This window comes from Eriocheir sinensis, chromosome 46 (genome assembly GCF_024679095.1).
Source record: "Eriocheir sinensis breed Jianghai 21 chromosome 46, ASM2467909v1, whole genome shotgun sequence".
Lineage (NCBI taxonomy): Eukaryota > Metazoa > Arthropoda > Malacostraca > Decapoda > Varunidae > Eriocheir > Eriocheir sinensis.
In genome coordinates, this window is record NC_066554.1 from 10,726,253 (window position 1) to 10,747,149 (window position 20,897).

At 42.4% G+C, this 20,897-nt stretch overlaps 1 protein-coding gene and 1 long non-coding RNA gene across 4 annotated transcripts in view; both read right to left on the reverse strand.

Moving 5' to 3' along the window:
* LOC126981103 (serine/threonine-protein kinase ATR-like) overlaps positions 1 to 7,733 on the reverse strand; it is a 47,902-nt gene extending 40,169 nt beyond the window's left edge. For 2 of the 3 annotated variants that reach the window (XM_050831805.1, XM_050831803.1), the window contains exons 1-8: positions 7,179 to 7,729; positions 5,069 to 5,286; positions 4,340 to 4,501; positions 4,019 to 4,167; positions 2,561 to 2,728; positions 2,085 to 2,382; positions 1,486 to 1,616; positions 100 to 227 (exon numbers count right to left, since the gene is read on the reverse strand). In XM_050831805.1, the coding sequence (XP_050687762.1) occupies positions 100 to 227; positions 1,486 to 1,616; positions 2,085 to 2,382; positions 2,561 to 2,728; positions 4,019 to 4,167; positions 4,340 to 4,501; positions 5,069 to 5,286; positions 7,179 to 7,192 (1,268 nt within the window). In that variant the 5' untranslated portion in view covers positions 7,193 to 7,729. Of the gene's footprint in view, positions 1 to 99; positions 228 to 1,485; positions 1,617 to 2,084; positions 2,383 to 2,560; positions 2,729 to 4,018; positions 4,168 to 4,339; positions 4,502 to 5,068; positions 5,287 to 7,178 lie in introns of all 3 variants that reach the window. The other variant, XM_050831806.1, reaches the window with a different exon arrangement.
* Positions 7,734 to 8,944: 1,211 nt separating this feature from the next.
* On the reverse strand, positions 8,945 to 19,221 carry LOC126981106 (uncharacterized). Its single transcript, XR_007733740.1, has 3 exons — positions 19,087 to 19,221; positions 14,544 to 17,170; positions 8,945 to 9,830 (listed from the first exon to the last, which is right to left on the reverse strand). It is a non-coding gene; the product is annotated as an uncharacterized LOC126981106 (long non-coding RNA).
* Positions 19,222 to 20,897: the final 1,676 nt, after the last annotated feature.

Here is a 20,897-nt window from a genome sequence, read left to right on the forward strand (position 1 = left end):
AAACACTTCAAATTTTCTGGTATTGAAACTAGAAAAATTACTTCTAGTTTCAATACCAGAAAATTTGAAGTGTTAAAAAATCAATTATTATAAACTTACTGATCTGAAAATTTTCCCTTTTTAGTAATAGGCTCCAAGGATTCAGAGTTTGTGGTTGTAGCAGCTGTTGCAGGTAAGGCCTCCAGCAGCTCGGCAAGAACTAATCTTCTGAGAAATACTCTTGAAACCTGAAATATGAAAAAGAGGTCTATGTCCAAGCTCTGTTATACATATTGTTACACCACCCTTCCAACCCACCAACAACACCGGGTAGGCAGGCGGCATAGTAACCAGGGCAGCGAACCCAGAACAGCTCCCACAGGACGCCACACACCGAGGAAGGCAGGGGCACAAGAAATGCAAGCTACACTTATTCCTCGTTTATTGACAGGTTCCAACTACATTACACTAGTCCACTGGGCACAGTACAGGAGGGCCTCGATTTACGACGGAGTTCCATTCCTAATGACGTGTCGTAACCCGATTTTCGACGTAAGTCGGAACACACCTAAATAAGCACCTACGTCACCCACCTATTTTTTTTTTTTTTTTACGTCACGGCCTATTACGCCGTTGAGCGGCATCCACACTCACTCCAAGTGTGTTGTGTTCTATTTATTTTTTCTATGATATTTTGTAAAACAACATATTATCATAATATTTGGCAACTGCATATAAGAGGACTCTACAAGGACTTCACATCCAGGAGATTCGTTGAACAAAGCCACAGGACAAGGAAAAGAAGAAGGAAAAAGTCAGTGGTGAAGACTACAAGCCAGGGGGATTTTAGTGCAAAAACTTAGCAACAAAGAGGGAGGTGGTGCCTCCTGACACCCAATCTGTGTGTGATAGTATTCTGTGAGTCCCTAACATTTAGTATTAGTGACTCGAAAAAGGGGACCAGATGCCATCACAACTGAACACAATAAATATCAATAAAAAATAATACCTAATAATGCAATGTGGCATCTCTATGTCTAGATTACATGCCACAATAATCACGAGAAAGTACTCCTCAACATTAAAAGCTGTTTTTCTTGAAAAGTAAGTTATTATACTTTGGGCAATAATATCGACATTACTGTTCAAGCAATCAAAATTTGGAAGATATGTCAGGATAGAGGAATGGTAGGAGAAATTTTCCAATGTGTAACATGTAGGAAAATGTTTTGCATTTAGTTACAATGCCATAGTGTGAAAAGTAATTTCGGTATTTTTCGCTAAACATTCAGTTCAAAAGATTTTTTTCTCTGAAAAGTAATTTTTGTGTAAAACCTATTGGGTCAAAAGGGATGAAACTTGCAGGTATTCTTACTTGAATTAATTAGATTCATGTGTAAATTCACCAGCCAGCTATGTGAAATTTTCTTTTCAGGTGTCCACTGCCCTTAAAGTAGTGCTCTCAGAACAAACCCTTTTGGGCACAACAAAACTAACTAGTGTTACCTCAGGCACAAGAAGGCTGTGGGAGACACATTCCTCAAGAACACAAGAAGCTTGAGAATGTTGTGAAGAAACAGCAGTCAGTGAGTCCATCAACAAACAGAAGCATTCAACAAGAGGCTTTCTCAGTAGCTCTGAAATATAAATACTTAAGATGAGTCATTATTCTCATTACCAGCATGAAAATACTTGAAATCAAATGTGACAAGATAGTTCGGTAAAAAAGATCACGGGCCACCCACTTTTGAAAATCATTCAGTAATCTTCTCATGACAATGGCTTAACCATGCAACCATCACTGACTACATGCGATGGACCATAGACCACAGAAGGGCTGAAGGCTTAGAGTAAATTTTATGGGGTGCACTCTTTTAATGCATTTTGCCTTAGAATCTTCCTCCACGATACCCTTACAATTATCACATCTCTTGTATCAGCCATTTCTGTTAATTTTCTTTATCTTTTACCAAGTACTATTTTTGTTCTCATCTGCCTTCCAATCATCCATCCTAGCATGACTTCTTCACCATACTTATTATTTCCAATACGTATGGCTATCACTGCAGAAAACAGTTCTTTACCATTTGTCAAGCAAGCATTACCTGGGATTTTTTCCATCAAAGTTGCTGGCTTGAATACTTTGAACAGCATAATTAGAAATTCTTCTTGAAGAAATGGAACCAGATGTGGAATATGTTCTTGCAAATCCATCATGATCTTGGCTAATGGAACTTCAAATGTCCTTCCGTCTTCAGAAGTAGCTGCACAAGTACTGTCCGCCTGCTGCTTTGCCATACTAGTGCTTGCCACTGCTGGTGCTAATGCATCACAAGGATCCTGAACTGACTTGACAGGCAGCAACACCATTGCTCCCACACACTGCAGTAGATAGTCCACTCTCTGTGTTTGAAGATAAGAGGTTTGGTTAATGAATAGAGAAAATACCTAAAACTAAGAGAGAACTCAATTTTTATCTTGGTCACACTGGAGGACACTCATATTTAATGACCTATCTGATTCCTTGAAAATGACTGCCTTACTCCTCTGGGGAGAAATGGACAGTTGCCTTGGTACTTACCTCCACAGAATCAGGGAGCCCACAGGTGTCTAGCAGCTGACTTATAGCAGTGAGAGCTGACATCTTCAGATTGGTATCTCCTCCTTCAAGGCAGTTGGTGACCAGCAGCCAGATGTCATCTTGCAGGGATCCAAGATGACACACCAAGTCTCCTAACTGACCAAGGACCTGCAGAGACAATGATGAGGTTTTTTAATAAATTAGGTGATAGGAAAGATATGTGTTCAAGAGGTGGTTCACAATGTAGGATTATGAACTTCTTTGAGCAAGTACTTCCTTACTGATTTTAACTAAATTAAATAGCATCTGATAAGGATTCTTTTTCTTTTTGAGTCATTGAAATGGTGTATTAAATGGCTATTCAATCCTCAATAGCTAAAATTTTATTTGTAATGTTTCATACTAGTGCTGACAATGTCGAGATGATTTTTTTGTTTCTTTTTCATATTTTTTAGATATTTAACTCAGTCAATCCCCTTAATACAACTTTTGCTTAAGTATACTTGCCGGAATGGTATAATGCACCTATTCCAAAAGCCCTGCTATTGTACTCTTTAGCATTTGCTTGTTCTAAACAATGGGGACCTTGTTGTGGGAATGTGCACTTCCAGCTTATATTTCACATAATTTGTATTGCAGCCAACCAGACAATATAACCTTTTGATGAAATGTAAATAGATATTCATTGGCTTTATTGCATTTAGGGTAGGCGGTGGCCAAAGTGATAGCGTACTGGACCCACATTCGCCGCGTGATGGACGACGCGGGTTCGAATCCTCACGCTACCACTCGGATTTTTCGGTCACCGCCGAGTGGCTTAAAACTACCCACATGCTGTCCTGAAGACCACCCATCAACCCGGACTCTAGAGGAAGCCGTCCAAGCGAATCAAGTACGAGTTCCGGGGGGCAGCATGAGCCAATGCAAGATGGCGCCACTATAAACACTCGCCTGCGCCAGAACGGGCTGGGCCGACCATCAGGCCCCACCTGGAAGAAGCCTTGGGCCGACCATCAGGCCCCACCGGGAAGATGCCTACCGGCGCAATAGGCAACAACGTAAAAAAAAAAAAAAAAAAAAAAAAAAAAAAAAAAAAAAACTTTCTCATCAAAGTATATTTATATAAACCAGTAGTAATGGCTTGGTAAACATTTTAAGCATTTTTTTAATGATAAACATAAGGAGATTATGATTGGGTATGACAGGGAAGAGGTCATGAAATGCCAGAATTTTCTTCTCTCTATAGAAAAAAAAGAGAAGGAAATAAAATATTACTTAAAAATGGCTACTACTCAGCTTCCAAAATTACACCTAATAGTATGCTACATAGTTGGTTGCAGATCCAATGCCCAACCATCAAACACTCCAACTTCTGGCACGGCATCTTTAACAATGAAGCAAATACTTCACTATAAAGACAAGAACAATAGAAAAAAAGATATCACAATCAGGTCTCACAAGAGTGATATTGGAGAACAGGTTGTCCAGCTGAGGGTTGTCAGTGAACTGGATGTCCTTTGGCTTGAGCTGAGCATCATCTGATCTCACCACTGATGGGAAACTTCTGCATGTAACACTTCCACCATCAAAGAGTACCTCTTTCCCTTCTGTAAAGATGTTAAGCTTCTTAACATGTCTTGTACAATGCATAACTAATAGCATGATATTAAAGCAACATGATACATCAAATCCAATCTACATTTTCTATAGAAGCATGTAGCACGGACAATACTAATAGGCCAGCAAGGAGAACCCAAGTCTGCCTCCCCCACCACTCACCTAGTCCAATGCCAACATAGTCCTTCATCACTAGCGAGAAGAGACGAGGATTGCGTGAGTCAAGGAGGCGCATGATGGTGGCCTGGAGATTAACATTAGCCTCACACACCAGAGGGGAACCGTGCACTGTGATAAGCTCTGCGAGCAACCAGCAGGTGAACTCTGGAGGAAGAAATCATCACTGTCATATGGACTGTAAGTTCATGCATATCAGTCAATCAATCAATGGGGGAGTAGTCGTTGGTTTGACACAAAGTCATTCCAGCGATATCCCATGATTTATCACCAAAGGCATCAATCCGCCTCTCCAAGTCCCCATTTACAGTAGTGTCCATGTCTCACAACCATAGAGTAAGACACGGAGCACAAGGGACTTAAAGATCCGGATCTTTGTCCTTCTACACAGGTAACGAGAACGCCATATACTCGTGTTGAGCAGGTCCATAACACCGTGGGCCAAGCTAATCCGCCATAAGACTTCCTGGCGAGACTCGCCGTTGTTATGAACTACAGTACCCTCCAGAGTTTCGTGCTTGCTTTGTTTCGCAGGTTAGTGCTAAACTCACGGATCACAAAACTCAGGGTATTGAAAACACTGAAAAAGCGCTTATTTGTTCCGGCCCGTGGAGAAGCTGACTTTTTTCCCCACTTTACTCCCTTGTTATCTCAAAATACGTACCGTGTAAAAAGGAAGATGTGAAGGGATTCTCTTAATCCTGGAAGTCTCACCTGAAGCCTTGTCTCTGCCCACAGTGTCAGTGATGGCAGCATCCTTCCTTGTGATCTCGTCCTCCAAGGGCCTGACAAGCAGCCCAGCATCATTCCGACACACATTAGCAAGGGAAGTGAGGAGAGTCAGGATATTGTCTTCATCCCCACCTTCAAATACTGGGCCAACTACAGAGACAAACTTGTCCCGTAGAGCTGTGTTCTGGCTTGTGTCCGGACTGAGGGAGCAAAATTGAAATATAGGTAGTAGTACAGAAATGTAGGTTGTGGTCTGTCTGAGAGAGAGAGAGAGAGAGAGAGAGAGAGAGAGAGAGAGAGAGAGAGAGAGAGAGAGAGAGAGAGAGAGAGAGAGAGAGAGAGAGAGAGAGAGAGAGAGAGAGAGAGAGAGAGAGAGAGAGAGAGAGAGAGAGAGAGAGAGAGAGAGAGAGAGAGAGAGAGAGAGAGAGAGAGAGAGAGAGAGAGAGAGAGAGAGAGAGAGAGAGAGAGAGAGAGAGAGAGAGAGAGAGAGAGAGAGAGAGAGAGAGAGAGAGAGAGAGAGAGAGAGAGAGAGAGAGAGAGAGAGAGAGAGAGAGAGAGAGAGAGAGAGAGAGAGAGAGAGAGAGAGAGAGAGAGAGAGAGAGAGAGAGAGAGAGAGAGAGAGAGAGAGAGAGAGAGAGAGAGAGAATTTACATAGATATACTTAGGTGGTGTCCTTAATTAAAACAAAAAAAATATGGCCTATTGGTCAATAAGACTGCATTTCTGCCTTAGTGAATGTTAAGGTGGTAGAAATTGTAGTCAACTTTGTTTTTAAATGAGTCAATTGTGTTGTAATGAACCATGGAAGGTGGGAGTTTATTCCATTCTCATGCTATTATTAAAGAAATTTTGCTGGTCTTAATTTATTTGCTTACACTGAAGTTTAGCGCCATTATTTCTTGTTCAGATGTGTCATTAATCATAAAGAACTGGACCCCTCTGCACCCCCCTGGACCCCCCCACATGTATGATGTGCCATAAAATTATTTTTTGGGGGGGGTTGGGGGAGCGTATTTAAACAACTGAAACCGAACTTTACATAACCTAACCTCAACCCCCCTGCTAACCAGGGGGGCTGTGCTCCCCCCTGGCCCCCCCCCCCCACATGAATGATGCAGCATATTTTTTTTTTTTTTTTGGGGGGGGTGGAGGAGCATCTTTAAAATACTGTAACTGATCTTTACATTACCTAACCCCGACCCCCTGCGGAACCCCCCCCCTCCATGTATGATGCGCCAAATTTTTTTTTTTTTTTGGGGTGGAGGAGCGTATTTAAACTACTCTTGCCGAACTTTACATAACCTAACCTCGACCCCCCTGCTAACCAGTGGGGGAAGGCATATCAGATTCATTCCCAAAAGATTTTTAGATATATGGCAAGGCCACAGTGTGTCCTACATAATATGGAAGTTTCGTTACTGCACGTGACACAGACTTATTAGTATAAATTACTGCAGTGTTTCATATCACCGAAAACTACCAGGAAATAGTAGTTTCGTCCAACAGTTTCCCATGGGTGATGTTCTGAAAATTTACCATAAGAAAGTAACTGATGAAAGAGTTGAGGTTATCAAAATATCAATGTCAGATTTGTCAGTACAACAATCAAAATCATACTTGTTTAAAACAATGTTGGTATTTTTCCAAATCTTTTCCTGTTTTAATCATGCACTGACATTCAGACTCAAATAGTAACGTTGTATACAATGATGGTAAACACACCTATACAATCAACAGCAACAAAATAACAATTGAGATGAATGTTCAAATTATATGTAAGATTTACTCTCTTCTTCCCATTCCACAGCTTCTTCTTCTTCCGTAGTGTTTTATGGGGCTAGTTAGGCTGTGGCACCACAGCTTCCAGAACCCCGTCAGTGGTAGATGCTATCAGTGTTTTAAGTTTGTCGGTCTGTCACCAGGATAGGATGGGGATTTGATCCTGTCGAGTTGCCCCAACTTCTGCAGGAAGGTTTATTCCACAGCTTTGTCCTATATCTCCATTTCGTTGCGACCAGTAACACAGCACTTCTTCTGTAGCACAGTACACCCCCCTGCCCAGACGTCAAAAAAAGACAAGAAAGATACTTACAGGTTCTCACTCATCGCGGTGCTCAGATAATGGTCGGGGAGACAGACTTTTTCTTCAATGTTATTAGGGACTTCTACTTTTTCCTCGCTGTTTTTAGGGGGCTGGTTAGGACATGGAGTCACGGCCTCTACAGCCCCGGACGGGCAAGTTCATCTTCTTCTTCAGTGTTTTAAGGGGTTGGGTCGGCCATGGGGTCACGGCCTCTATAGTTCCATCAGTGCGGATTTTGGCGAGTGGTGGGGCGTGATAGGCAGCCTTCACGTTCACATTCCCGCCGCGCAGGCCGTTGGGAAGGCTGCAGGGCGTGCAGGTAAGGCTTGCTTGATTCATGAATTACACAGGGAAACGGTTGAACTTAGTAAGTTGGCGAATAGTCATCAAGCTCTTCTTTTTCTTCATGAGCCCAATATAAATATTTACCAATACACAAGGGGAAAATGAAGATTATTGTTGGAGGGCAATCTTTTGTTTACGTTGTTTTCGGTGTATTTTCTACTTCGGTCAAATCTATCTCGCGATGAGATATTAATTTTCTGATAGAATTTTCAATTTTTGATAAAAGCTTAACCAATATATATATATATATATATATATATATATATATATATATATATATATATATATATATATATATATATAATGAAAAGATTTTCTATTCTCTTCTTATTGCTCTCTTGGTCCCACACGTCCTCTGCGTGTATCGAAACACACGAGAAATGATCACAACAAGGAGGGCATTCCCGGCTGCCTGGGGATTGAACCCGCGACCAGCGTGACGGGAGAGCCACTCCTTACCGAGTCGGCCAAAGAGGTACCCCGCTGGGTAATTGGGTTATGGAAGGCTCGTTCATCAGGCATAGTCGCTGCACTACACTGCTTTCCCCTCTATGTAGATTAATTTTTGTGTGTTGAGACCTTTAGACATTGACCCATTTTGGTGCACTATTTCACAATGTTCCCGTAGACATACCTCCAACACTTCCCATTTTCTCTCAACCTCGGAGAGCATGGGCCATCACTCCACCTGTTATGCCCCTTCAGAGAAACTCAACAGAATCGCAGGAGAGGATGCCCACCGTATGCCAGCAGTTTAATGAAGAGGTTTTCTATTCTCTTTTTCTATTACTCTCTCGGTCCCACACGTCCTCTGCGAGTATCGAAACACACGAGAGACGGCCAAGGTACAGGCATGCTGACCAGAGGGTGACCACGTCCCCGGTTTCCGGGGACAGTCCCCGTTTTCAGTGACCTGTCCCCGGAAATGTCCCCGGTTTTCACTGACTGAAAGATCCGAAAAAAAAAAAAACGAAAATGTTGACCAAACTATACGTATAGATGCGCACCGTAGTATACTCGCACTGTACAGTGCTAAGGTACAGTGTATATAACTAAGGAAATGATAAACAGCTTTGCACGGCATAATTTGCGAGATTGCCTTCCAAGAACATAAAAATTGTTAATCAACTGAATTTTTCTTTAACTCCTTTGCAATTTAGGACAAATAGGGTGAGATAAACTCTTGAATGCTGCTTTTTGAATGGTAAGGGCAGTACGTGTCCCCGTTTTAGTTTTTCAATTACAAAAACACTACATGTTTTGGAGGTTTTTACGCCTCTGAACCGAAAATGTTCCCGGATTTTGTCTCAGAAATCTGGTCACCTTAGCTTACCAGTCCCCATTATCTGACTTACCTGTCGTTGTTCAATAAAGATTTTGTCCCATCGCGGAGGGACCATGGACCTTTGTCGGGTGACGGCCCATGAAGAGGGTGGCGACAGCTAGGCCAAAGCGTCTAAAATTCTTGCGTCAGACCGACCACGCTATCGCATGACGCCGACCGAGTCGGTTTGTCGACAAGAATTGGCGTGTCCCTGATGATTTACCCGTTTTAGTGTCCATATGTGATTCATAGTTTAATGTAACATATTTTCCTTCTGTCTCGTGTGATGTTCTACGGTACTGCGATAACTTATCATTATTCAACGTTTCTCTATGATGTGTGAAAGTATTCTCTGTGTACGAAGTGCTCTGATGATGTAGTTCTTTCGTGTTTGTTTACCAACTCTGGCACTGCAACGGCAATCTTGCACTCCTCGCCGCCTCTCTACACTTTGTTTTCCACTTCTAAACACTCAAGTAGCGTAATCATACTTCCTAGTTTCCCTTCCTATTCTATTACTATTCTCCTAAAATCTGGCACCGTCTTAGAATGAAGAGAAATCGTCATAAAAAAATATATTTAAATTTATTGACACAACAGCACAAGAAAGGGAGTGGCCCGTTCCCACATCAAACATACGCATGTGTAAATATAGGATTGTATTCTTCATACATATATTAAAGTTTTATTTTACACCGTCAAGGATACAATCAATATTATGTTATTTTTTTGTTGTTGATTTAATTAAAAATATATTACTCTGAGTCGAGTAGTACTATGTGTGCGTGTGTGTGTGTGTGTGTGTGTGTGTGTGTGTGTGTTTATAACTTTAATTACTTTAATATTTTACCCTGTCATCAAACTAGCTCTCTTCTCTCCGCCCTGCAGTCTTGGCAAGCCGAGGAGTCAAAACAAAGATGACGATTCTCCCGCCGTGACAGTTTGTGCACAAACTGTCGAGGGGCAGTCAACCTGGTGTAGCTCTCAATTTCCTGTGGGAAGAAAAAAAAAAGGTTGACGGGGGAAAAGAGAGAGAGAGAGAGAGAGAGAGAGAGAGAGAGAGAGAGAGAGAGAGAGAGAGAGAGAGAGATTTCAAATGGGCAGATAGAGACATTTGACAGAGAAAAATGAACTCCATCGGCCAGTTCATCTGCGGGTTAATCAAGTTCTTAGCGTCGTTGTTACCGTTGTGTTCGTTGGCCGCCCATACTGACTCAGGTGCAGCTATTGAGCAATATTTTTGATGAGGAAGCATACATTGTCCACATATTTCTTGTGTGTGTGTGTGTGTGTGTGTGTGTGTGTGTGTGTGTGTGTGTGTGCGAATATACTGGTTTGAATATCGATGTATGTGAATATTGATATTGGCAAGTCAAAGGTTCTCCAATCACCGAGTCAGTCCAGCCAGATATGACCCACACCAATCAGGAGTGAGGGTTTCCTTCTGCCGGAGGGGAGGGAAGTTTCGCTTTCAATTTCACTGACACTGAGGTATATATATATATATATATATATATATATATATATATATATATAGAGAGAGAGAGAAACGAATCATTTACTCTTTTTATATGCCTTTATGAACACCATCCTTCATGCAGGGCCCTTTACAAGACAACGATGTAATTTCTTTGTAATTTTATCCTTTCATTTTTAAGAAGAGAAAACGTATCTTTCTATTCAAGATATATCCTTATAGCATCCGTCTAAAACATAAAATTAAAGAAATTAGTAAAATAAGCAAGAATGAAATGAACGTAGCGAAAAACAACAACCGATGAAAATGGAAATGAAGTAGTCCGTGTTGCAATGTTTGATGGCTATGAGTTGGCTTAGCTTGGACAAACTCTCCTCTCCGCGCGCGCGCGTGTGTGTGTGTGTGTGTGTGTGTGTGTGTGGTTGGCCCAAGCCCGTCATGGCGCAGGCAATTTTTTTTATAGTGGCGCCAGTTATGCTTGGCTTATGCTGATCCCCGGAACTCTTTTTTTGATTCACTTGGACGGTTTCTTTTAGAGTCCGGGTTCTAGGTCCGGTGTGTGTGTGTGTGTGTGTGTGTGTGTGTGTGTGTGTGTGTGTAATTCAATTTGGTACAATGACACTCTGAACTGGCCATCGTCAGCTATTACTCTCCTGGAATGAGCTTTGGAGCTCTCGTGACGGATCTTTGAGAACGCCTCTCTCTCTCTCTCTCTCTCTCTCTCTCTCTTTCCACCCTTAACATGTTCTCTTTTGAGAAACGTCGCCTCCGAGGAAAACTGATCGAATGTTTTAAAATACTTAATGGTTTCACAAATGTAGACAGATCAAAATTGTTTATGATCGATGACACTTTGCGAACGAGGAACAATGGCATAAAACTCAAATGTAGACAAGTAAATTCATACTGCACCAAATTTTTCTTCACCAACCTTGTAGTGCGAGAATGGAATAAACTCCCACCTTCAGTGGTTCAGTGTAACACGATTTACTCCTTTAAAAACAAGCTCGACCGTCACTTCCTTGAACTTAATATTAACTATAGTTGAAATGCAATGTTTTGGAGCCATCTAATTAATGTAGAATCAATTAGGTTTAAGGAAAGACCACCTATAGTCTGAACCACGGGGTCTGTGTGGTCTGATTTTCTATGTAAATGTATGTAAATCTCTCTCTCTCTCTCTCTCTCTCTCTCTCTCTCTCTCTCTCTCTCTCTCTCTGTGTGTGTGTGTGTGTGTGTGTGTGTGTGTGTGTGTATCAGGGAACGTTTTAAAGCGTTCTTTGCACCCCACCAGCAGGGAAGCAAACCACTCAAGTCACAACGGAAACTGAATCGGACAGCCTGAGCCCTGAACAAACCGACGATACGTAAAAAAGAAGCAGTAACAAATCCCGAACACTCGGTCGCTCATATTTTCAGGTTATAAAAGGGGCGGGGAGGGGAGAAAGAGATAGTTAGGGAAGGCGGGGAGACGAAGATGCGAAGGTGGAGGAAAAAAAAGAGAAATAAAACATTCGGAGAGGTGAGAGACGGAATATTACGGGAACTATTACCGGCGGAAGTATTGGAAAGGAAAAAAAATGAGATAGAGAAAATATTTGGATGAGATTAATAAGGGTGTGAATGAAAGAGGGGATGATAATCTTTTGAAATATACAAATTTTGAATGAAAGAAATTCAAGGAAGACAGCAAGAAAATAAAGAAAGAAGAAAACTAGGGAAATAAGAATGAACGTATGGAGGGAAAGAGGAAAAAGCATGATGGAGGAAAAAAAAAGATTAAACAGAGATAATAACGCACAGGAATGAGGAGAAGGTTGAAGGAAAGAAAATAGACAAATGGGAAGGAGAAAAAGAATAGAGGAGGAGAGAAAAGAGTGAAGAATGAAGGAAGACAGGAAGACAGGAAAATCTGTATATGAGAGGGTGGTTAGGGAGGAAAGTCAGATCTTATGATGTAATAAACCACTCACGTATGTCCCAACACTCCGGCTCCACGTAATCCCACAAGACACTCATTGAGATTGCTACACAAGGGGATACACAAGGATGTAGGGAGGCTGGAAGAGACCACCAGACGGCCAACACACGGCAGCTTCCGAGAGAACACCAACTTAAGGGCCTATTACACCGGGCAAATTTTCCGTGGATCTTCAGTCAAACCACGATTTCTGCTAGCGTTGTTTTCATTTGTTTCTTGTTATTGTTGATGATGATGATGGTGAGTAATAGCGTCGTCCTTCAGTGAAATCTACCGTAGCTTTGGAAGATCGTGGACACGTCAGAAAACCACGGAAATATAAGAACCACGCCAGCGGAAATCGTGGTTTGACTGAAGATCCACGGAAAATTTGCTCAGTGTAATAGCCCCTTTGCTTTTTCATCATTACAGCCAACCTCTGTATATCTAAACATATATATTAAGCTCCATTTAGAGCTTTCAATCGTGTTTGCCGCATTTTTTTTCATTCAACAATCTCGAGGCGTAAAAAATGATAATATAAAAACGCAGAGTATCAAGATGAAAACATACATGAAAATCAACTGTGTAATTTTCATAAAAGAACAATATCGCAAATGATGATAAAGTAAACATTTGATTTCTTGTGTATATGAATAAAATCGAAGGAAAAGAAAAAAAAAATAGTTTGCACATTCAAGTGACATCAGCAAAAGACTTCAATGTAGTTTTTTTTTTTTTGTGTGTGTGTGTGGGTGTAGAAATGACTGATAAAAGACCTGAAGCGAAACACAACACTATTTGTGGAAAGAATAGTTTAAGATTTCTTTCCACACGCTCCGTTTCGTATAATTTAAAGCAAACAACGGCGCTTACCTTCCATGAATCACGTAGCGCCCAGTTACACACACACACACACACACACACACACACACACACTGAGGAAAACCCATCCCTGAAGTGGTGTAAAAGAATTTCAAACCTAAAAAGGGCGACCAAGTAAATTGATTTCCATTACACATCTGAGCAAGGTAAGAGGAAGGAGAGAGAGAGAGAGAGAGAGAGAGAGAGAGAGAGAGAGAGAGAGAGAGAGAGAGAAGGTATGATGAAAGAGGTTGCGAAATGAATATTGAAAGGACATTTGAAAGGAAAGGAAGCACAGCATTCAGAGGGAGTGATGGAGGAGCATGGACTTAATTAACTAATAAGGGGCAAAAAGATTAAAAGACGAGGGGAAAGAAGAATGGGAAGATGATAAGACGAGGAGAATGAAGAATGATTTCGAAAGGAAGAACCGAGGATAGAAAAAAAAGTTATCCAAGAAATGTGATGGAGGATTTGAGAGAGAGAGAGAGAGAGAGAGAGAGAGAGAGAGAGAGAGAGAGAGAGAGAGAGAGAGAGAGAGAGAGAGAGAGAGAGAGAGAGAGAGAGAGAGAGAGAGAGAGAGAGAGAGAGAGAGAGAGAGAGAGAGAGAGAGAGAGAGAGAGAGAGAGAGAGAGAGAGAGAGAGAGAGAGAGAGAGAGAGAGAGAGAGAGAGAGAGAATTACACGCATAAACAGATATTCAAACCACAGACCCAATGGTCCAGATTAGGTGGTCTGTCCTTAATAGAGATAAATGCCTACAGGTTTGTCAAGCTGGAAAATAAAATAGGCTAGATTATCCTATAAGTGGTGTGAAACTAAAATGTGTAGCTACATTGTGTTAATTAACGCGGTAGCAGCGACGGGCCAAATTTGTGGCTTTACCGTGTACCAGCGATGGGCCAAATTTCTGCCATGATATAAACCTCATAAAATTGATGATGCATAAACTGATCACACATGCGTTGATATATATTATGAAATAGTTTGCGTGAGTAATGATTCTTTCTCATTATTTTACTTAGAGGGGCCTTTAACCTAACCCAACTTAACGTAACCTAAGAAACATGACCCCCGCAGCTACCGGGTTAAGAATAGGGGAGGGGGGAGGTCACAGCCTGAAAAGTTTGAGAACCGCTGTGCTAGAGTGACCCAACATCAGGAGGCACAGCTATTACAACTCTTATAAATTTTCAATACAAAAATAATCCCTAAATAACTGATACCATGCAGGTTCACTTTCGCCAACTATATCGTGTGTGATAATTCTTATGTATGGGTGAATAATGATTTATGTGCTTTTATTTGTAATTTTGAGTGTCTGACAAAATCAATGGAAAATTACTAGAACTGACAGCAATAAAATGGGAAATAAGAGGAAATAGTAAAGGGGGCGGGTCCTTACCTTAGTCTTTATTTGTCTGCATCTTTCTTTTCTGTTGTCCCTTCGTCCTCATTCACCTCTCTCTCTCTCTCTCTCTCTTAGTCTCTTAGTCTCTCTCTCTCAGTCTCTTAGTCTCTTAGTCTCCTGGTGTCTTGGTCGTCCATATGAGATGCATCAATCCAGGGACGCTGCCGAGGCTTTCAAGGTCTGCCCGGAGCTGCTGTCAGGTGGCGAGGGGCGGGACCTCTCCGTCAACCTCGAATAATGTTGATTGAGTCCTTCGATATATAGTAGTGGAAGATGACGCAGCGCAGATCCAAGCAGCGTTGTAGTTTGGTCTTCGTGTTCCCGCCTTGCTTGTGTTTGGAAAGCGATGCAGTCAAACATAGACATTAAGAGGACGAGTTATATGAGTATGTCGATCACCACCACGGCCGCCGCAGGGTTGGTAGAGTTTGAAGCTGCGCAGGATAAGCATGGAGAACGTTCTGCTGGTGGGTTGATGAGGCTCTCTTTAAAAACGTTCCTTTTCTCACACTGCCCTTCCACGCATTTCACAGGACGCGAGCACGTTTTCCGCCAACCCTTATCTGTTTACTATATATAATGAAGAGTATTTGTATTGTCAGAGATTATCATTATTCTTGGGCAATGTTAATTGTTCGAAATAGGTGTTCAGAGATATATTCACCCACTCCTAATAGTGCTCCGTCATACTGTCAGCTCTGGCCCTCAGCTCAGGTATTCACTCAGGCAGCGTCCTTCCTCCTGGCTACAGTTCAGCACATTTTACAGAGGCCTCTGAGTATTCTCCTCACTACACTATACACCGTTCCAATGGAGTATGCTTTTACTCTTCGGCCTTCGGGGTCTGTAGCCTCTGCCTTCACGTCTAGTTATGTATTTATTTTCTCCTGTTTCTCTTTCATCATGGCCCGTAGAATCATTCATCACAGCACTGAGGATGGGCGTAGACATGACTCCTAGAAGTCTTCATCATGGACTCTCAGTATTTCCCAGGTACAGTATGTGTAGTAAATGAGTGCTGCGTCACGAATTTCGCTGCGATATTGTAGTTTGCTTAAGCTGCCACAGGGAACAAGCATGGTTAAGCAAACAATGAATTCTGTCACAGCAAAGCAACTTTTCTAATTTTTAGGGGCTTCATCGGCATCTGTATAACACGCATCTTGTTTTGATTATCTCTCTGGTATTTCATTTCTTATTTCATTATCTAAATATGTTTGTGCCATTACGTGCAGAGCCCAGCAGGGGGTTCCTTCCTTAGTGTGGCGGTGAAAAGTGACCTTCAATCATTGGCTGTTGCGTATATCCTTTGCCTTGGGCCTCGCTGCGGGAAGGTGATAAGAAAGACAGGGATGCAGGGCAGATTGCTTCGGAGACACTGTTCCTGCCGGCAGTCTCTACTCGCCGCAGATTGTTACGCTGACGAAGGCTGTGTAGTTTCTATCTTGGATAAAAGCTTTAAAGTCGATATGGAGATAAATTGAATATGACTTTTCTATCACACTGGAGAGAAGGAGACCTGAGGATGTTGGCAAAATACATCCTGTCCGCTTTATCTCAAGTAATCTCTGGGTGGGCGACGGGCTGACGGCCACCGCCCCGCCACATGGCTCTGAGGGAGAAGTAGTAGCAGAGGCAGAGGCCGCCGGTTACCAGCACTGCCACGCCCACTAACAGCGTTGTCAGGAGAAGAACCATCCTGGGAGTCAGAGCAGATTAAAGTCAGCACCAGCACCACCATCAGCACCACAACCGGCCACAGTCCGACGCCAAGCGTAGTGGAACTCAATGTCCACCGCCACCTGCACGCCGCACCGCCATTGTATTACATCTCAGGCTAATCACTCGTCAAAAGAACTCGCTCACTTAGGCTATGTGAAGGGTTCTCTTTCGGGAAACGTGAATATATTTAAAGTTAAGTCACAACCAGTTCCCGACAATCTTGAGTCAACTTGGCAAGATGGCTGGTCGATACTGTGTCACCAAGGTTCGTGGAGGTGCCGCCACACGGTAGGCAAAACACATTCGTTATTTTCAGAGTTTCAGCTTTTATCCCTCACCCACCACGATGGTCGCCGTTGTGATTCGAGTGGACGCCATCAGACCATTCGGGCAACGTGGGCCGTTTTAACCTTGGACGCTTTCCGATCGTCCTCAAAGGCTGCACATCAACTGCTGGGGCATGATGCGGCTCGAGTAAATGCCAGTGAGTTCTCACACACTAGTCACGATTCTGAAGATCTAGTTTACATAAAATCACGAGCATTTCTGGCGTGCCAATTCTCTTTAGAGGATGCTGTGGAGTCACCAAACAACCGGCCGAAGACACCGCTGCTGACCACACGACAGTTTTGTGCGCCGTAAAAGTCTTTCTTTTATAATTTCCATTAAATAGACGATACTTGATACAATTGTCTTATTCCTTTCCCCCGATTCTCTAGGAGGAGCATCGTAGACATTCTGTCGCTTGGTACGTCCAATATTTGCAAAGAGGCTGTTTTGCAGCAGCCTCCTCCTTCCGCCAAGTGAGCTATACAGTCTTTCTCCTCTCTCTCGCTGATGTCCGAACACTGCAGACACAGGCAAGGTTCGGGCACACCAGTGGTTGCTTGTCGTTGGACCTGGAGGGTAAAATAAAAGTTAATTTTAGATCATTGAAGCCTTGGGTATGTAAGAGCAAAATAAATATTGTAATACACTTTACAGAAGGATGTGAACGAAACATTGCATTTAAAAGAAAATATTTTACGGGTCAAAAGAAAAGTCAAATATATTTAGTATTGTGAGGTAATCAAGTTCATCAGGCAAAGTTCTCCCTCATTTCACAACCTACCTTAGTTTCTCAAATCTTCTTGTAATTTGTTATTCTATTTGTATAATCTCAAACATGATCAGAAAGGTCTTTCATGTTTCTTAACTTCTCTTCTTTTCCAGTTTAAAATCTCACCTGTTTTCTTCAATTTTCATACAAAAGAATTCCTATTTGTATGGTTTCCAACACTATCAAAGGGGTCTATCATGCTTCCTATCACTTGTCCTTTCTCTATTTCTTCATCTCACCTTCCATCGTCGTTTTATCCTACTCCATATAACTTCCCGACCAAAGTTTTTGCGCAACTCCTGCCTGGAATGATTTCGTTTCGAACCAGCGACTACTCCGTGAATCTGAATCGAGGCCCGTTACCAGCTTTATTCGTGAACGCCAACTCCGGCTATATGGGCAAGAGCACGCCTCCCGGCCGTCGATCCTACCCACAAGATTGTTTCTGTACGATACAACCCTGGGTCGACCACGTAACTTATAGTTGGTGCAAGTTGATCGATCCTGCCGGGAAGGGCTTGAAATGGATAGGGCAGCTGCGTGGGAGCTTGCTCGGAGGACCGTCGGGAGTATAGGCCGCGAGTGAGTGAAGTGATGCGCCCTCGGGCATATGAAGTTACAGAGATTTACATAGAAAATCAGACCACACCCCATGGTCCAGACTTGGTGGTCTGTCCTTAAACCTAAGTGATTTTACATTAATCAGAAGACTCCAAAACGTTGCATTTCTACTCTAGTTGATATTAAGTTGAAGGAAGTGACGGTCGAGCTTATTTTTGAAGGAGTCAATCGTGTTATACTGGACCACTGACGGTGGAAGCTTATTCCATTCTCGCACTACAACGTTGGTGAAGAAAAATTTGGTGCAGTCTGAATTTACTTGTCTACATCTGAGTTTTACGCCATTGTTCCTCGTGCGCAAAGTGTCATCGATCATAAACAATGTTGATCTGTCTACATTCGTGAAACCATTAAGTATTTTAAAACATTCGATCAGTTTTCCTCGGAGGCGACGTTTCTCAAGAGAGAACATGTTAAGGGTAGAAAGCCTTTCTTCGTAGGATTTGTTGAGAGAGAGAGAGAGAGAGAGAGAGAGAATTTATCCCCATAGCAATATAGTTTGGTGCCAAGTTAAATATAGTTACAGGAGCATATGACGGAGGTGCGGTAAAGGTTGTGGAGGTGGGGAGGTGGTGGTGGTGGTGATACTGATGAGGGTAATGACACTAAAAGGGCCGGATAGAGGGAGTACGCAGATTTAACGATGACAGCGTTAAAAAATGAGAACAATTAATCGTTTTAAGTTTTTGATGGTGTCATTATCATTTTAACCAAGCACGAGTGACACTGGAGGCCATACTGATGAAGAGCTAAAACACCGTCACCATCAATCCCACCCCCTCTACTAAAATCACAACCAACCTCACCATCACTATCAATAATATTATCACAAAACAGCATTATTGAAAAAAAAAGCTAATATCGTCACCACCATCACCATCATTACCATTGACATCCCCCCTCTACTAAAATCACAACCAACCTCACCATCACTATCAATAATATTATCACAAAACAGCATTATTGAAAAAAAAAACTAATATCGTCACCACCATCACCACCATTACCATTGACATCCCTCCTTACCATAAGTCAACAACGCAAACATCAGTCATCGAAAAAAATGGTGCTTCAATACCTTTAGCGCATTCTCACCAGATTTCAACGGAGAAGTAAAGACAAGTAGCAGCAGCGGCAGGCCTACGTGTGCGTCGCTGGCCCTTCCATTCCCGTCACCTTATTCCTAGGCACACCGCCCGCCGGTCCACTGCGCTCACAAGCCTTCCTGGCACTGAGAATCTGTCACACCTCTCTCTCTCTCTCTCTCTCTCTCTCTCTCTCTCTCTCTCACACACACACACACACACACACACACACACACACACACACACACACACACACACACACACACACACACACACACACGAACACACACACACACACACACACACACACACACACACACACACACACACACACACACACACACACACACACACACACACACACACACACACACACACACACACACACACACACACACACACACACACACACACACACACACACACACACACACACACACACACACACATAAGCACACGCTTATTTACCGATATTACTGAAAGTAATTAAGTGTGATGTATCAATAAAGTTTTCTAATTAGCAATTACTACACACGGGTCTTGATGATGAAACACCTAATTAAAGAGAAATGGACTCATTAATTCGAATAACCTGCACATGTGTGTGTGTGTGTGTGTGTGTGTGTGTGTGTGTAATTCACCACGGCCTGACTGTGAGTTGGACTCGCCATCGCCAGTAAATACCCTTCCGACAAGAGCAAGGCTCATTATAGTCGGTAGTGTGTGTGCGTGTGTGTGTGTGTGTGTGTGTGTGTGTGTGTGTGTGAGAGAGAGAGAGAGTAAAGGGATGGAGAGGCCGCCCCCTGCTGTATAGACTCAATAGAGGTATGTCAAATTAAATCACATTTTGGTGGGAGGGTCCTCGGTGGGGGCGCCCTGGTCTTTCTAGTAGTACATTCTAACAAGAGAACAAGACCATGAACAGGCCTTTCAACAATGTTCATTGCCTTCGTTCGTTTCCGTGAATTGTTGAGACATGAGTCTGACATCATCACTTTCACCTTCCTCACAAGACCATCATCACTTGGAATTCACTCGGTTATTCTGCCTAGCTTCCATTGGTTTCTAACTAGGTTGTAATCCTTAATAATAACAATATCATCCACCTTGAGGTTTCTTTGGGGTTTCTGCCATTTATTTATAAGCCGAAGAGACTGTAAAACTTCCCTTTTCCACCTTGACCAAAACTCATTTGCAAGGAACTGTACCTAACGCCAACGTTTCCTTGAGTACAAGTCAACTCTTTCATATTTACCTGGAGGAGGCATCACAATCTAAGACTTCATAGTTAACAGAGTGTTGAGTATCAGTGGCTCTAAGCTAGTAACAGAGGCAGGCTGGCACTTATCTATAAGACCAAGCTGAAATTTTAAATCTGTTGATCACCACTCTTTGCTGTCTATTGCTCAGCCAATCTGCGATCCATTGGTGTACTTTACCCTCATTGCCAAGTTGCTTGAATTTATAAAGTAATTTATGGCGTGGAGCTTTATCAAACGCTTTCTGGAAATCAAAATATACAACGTCCAGTGATTTGGTTACGTCATAAAGAGAGAGAGAGAGAGAGAGAGAGAGAGAGAGAGAGAGAGAGAGAGAGAGAGAGAGAGAGAGATTCTCGCCCACGTTGATCTCATTATACACACACACACACACGCACACACACATACACACACACAGCAATTCCCCCACACAATAAAAAATGTTTTACTGTATATTCCATATTGTAAGATTTTATGTAAATGAATATAAATTATTAATTTATTAGATTCATCACACCAATCCTGCGGTTCAGACGAATTAGTTTTCCATTAACTGTCGTAA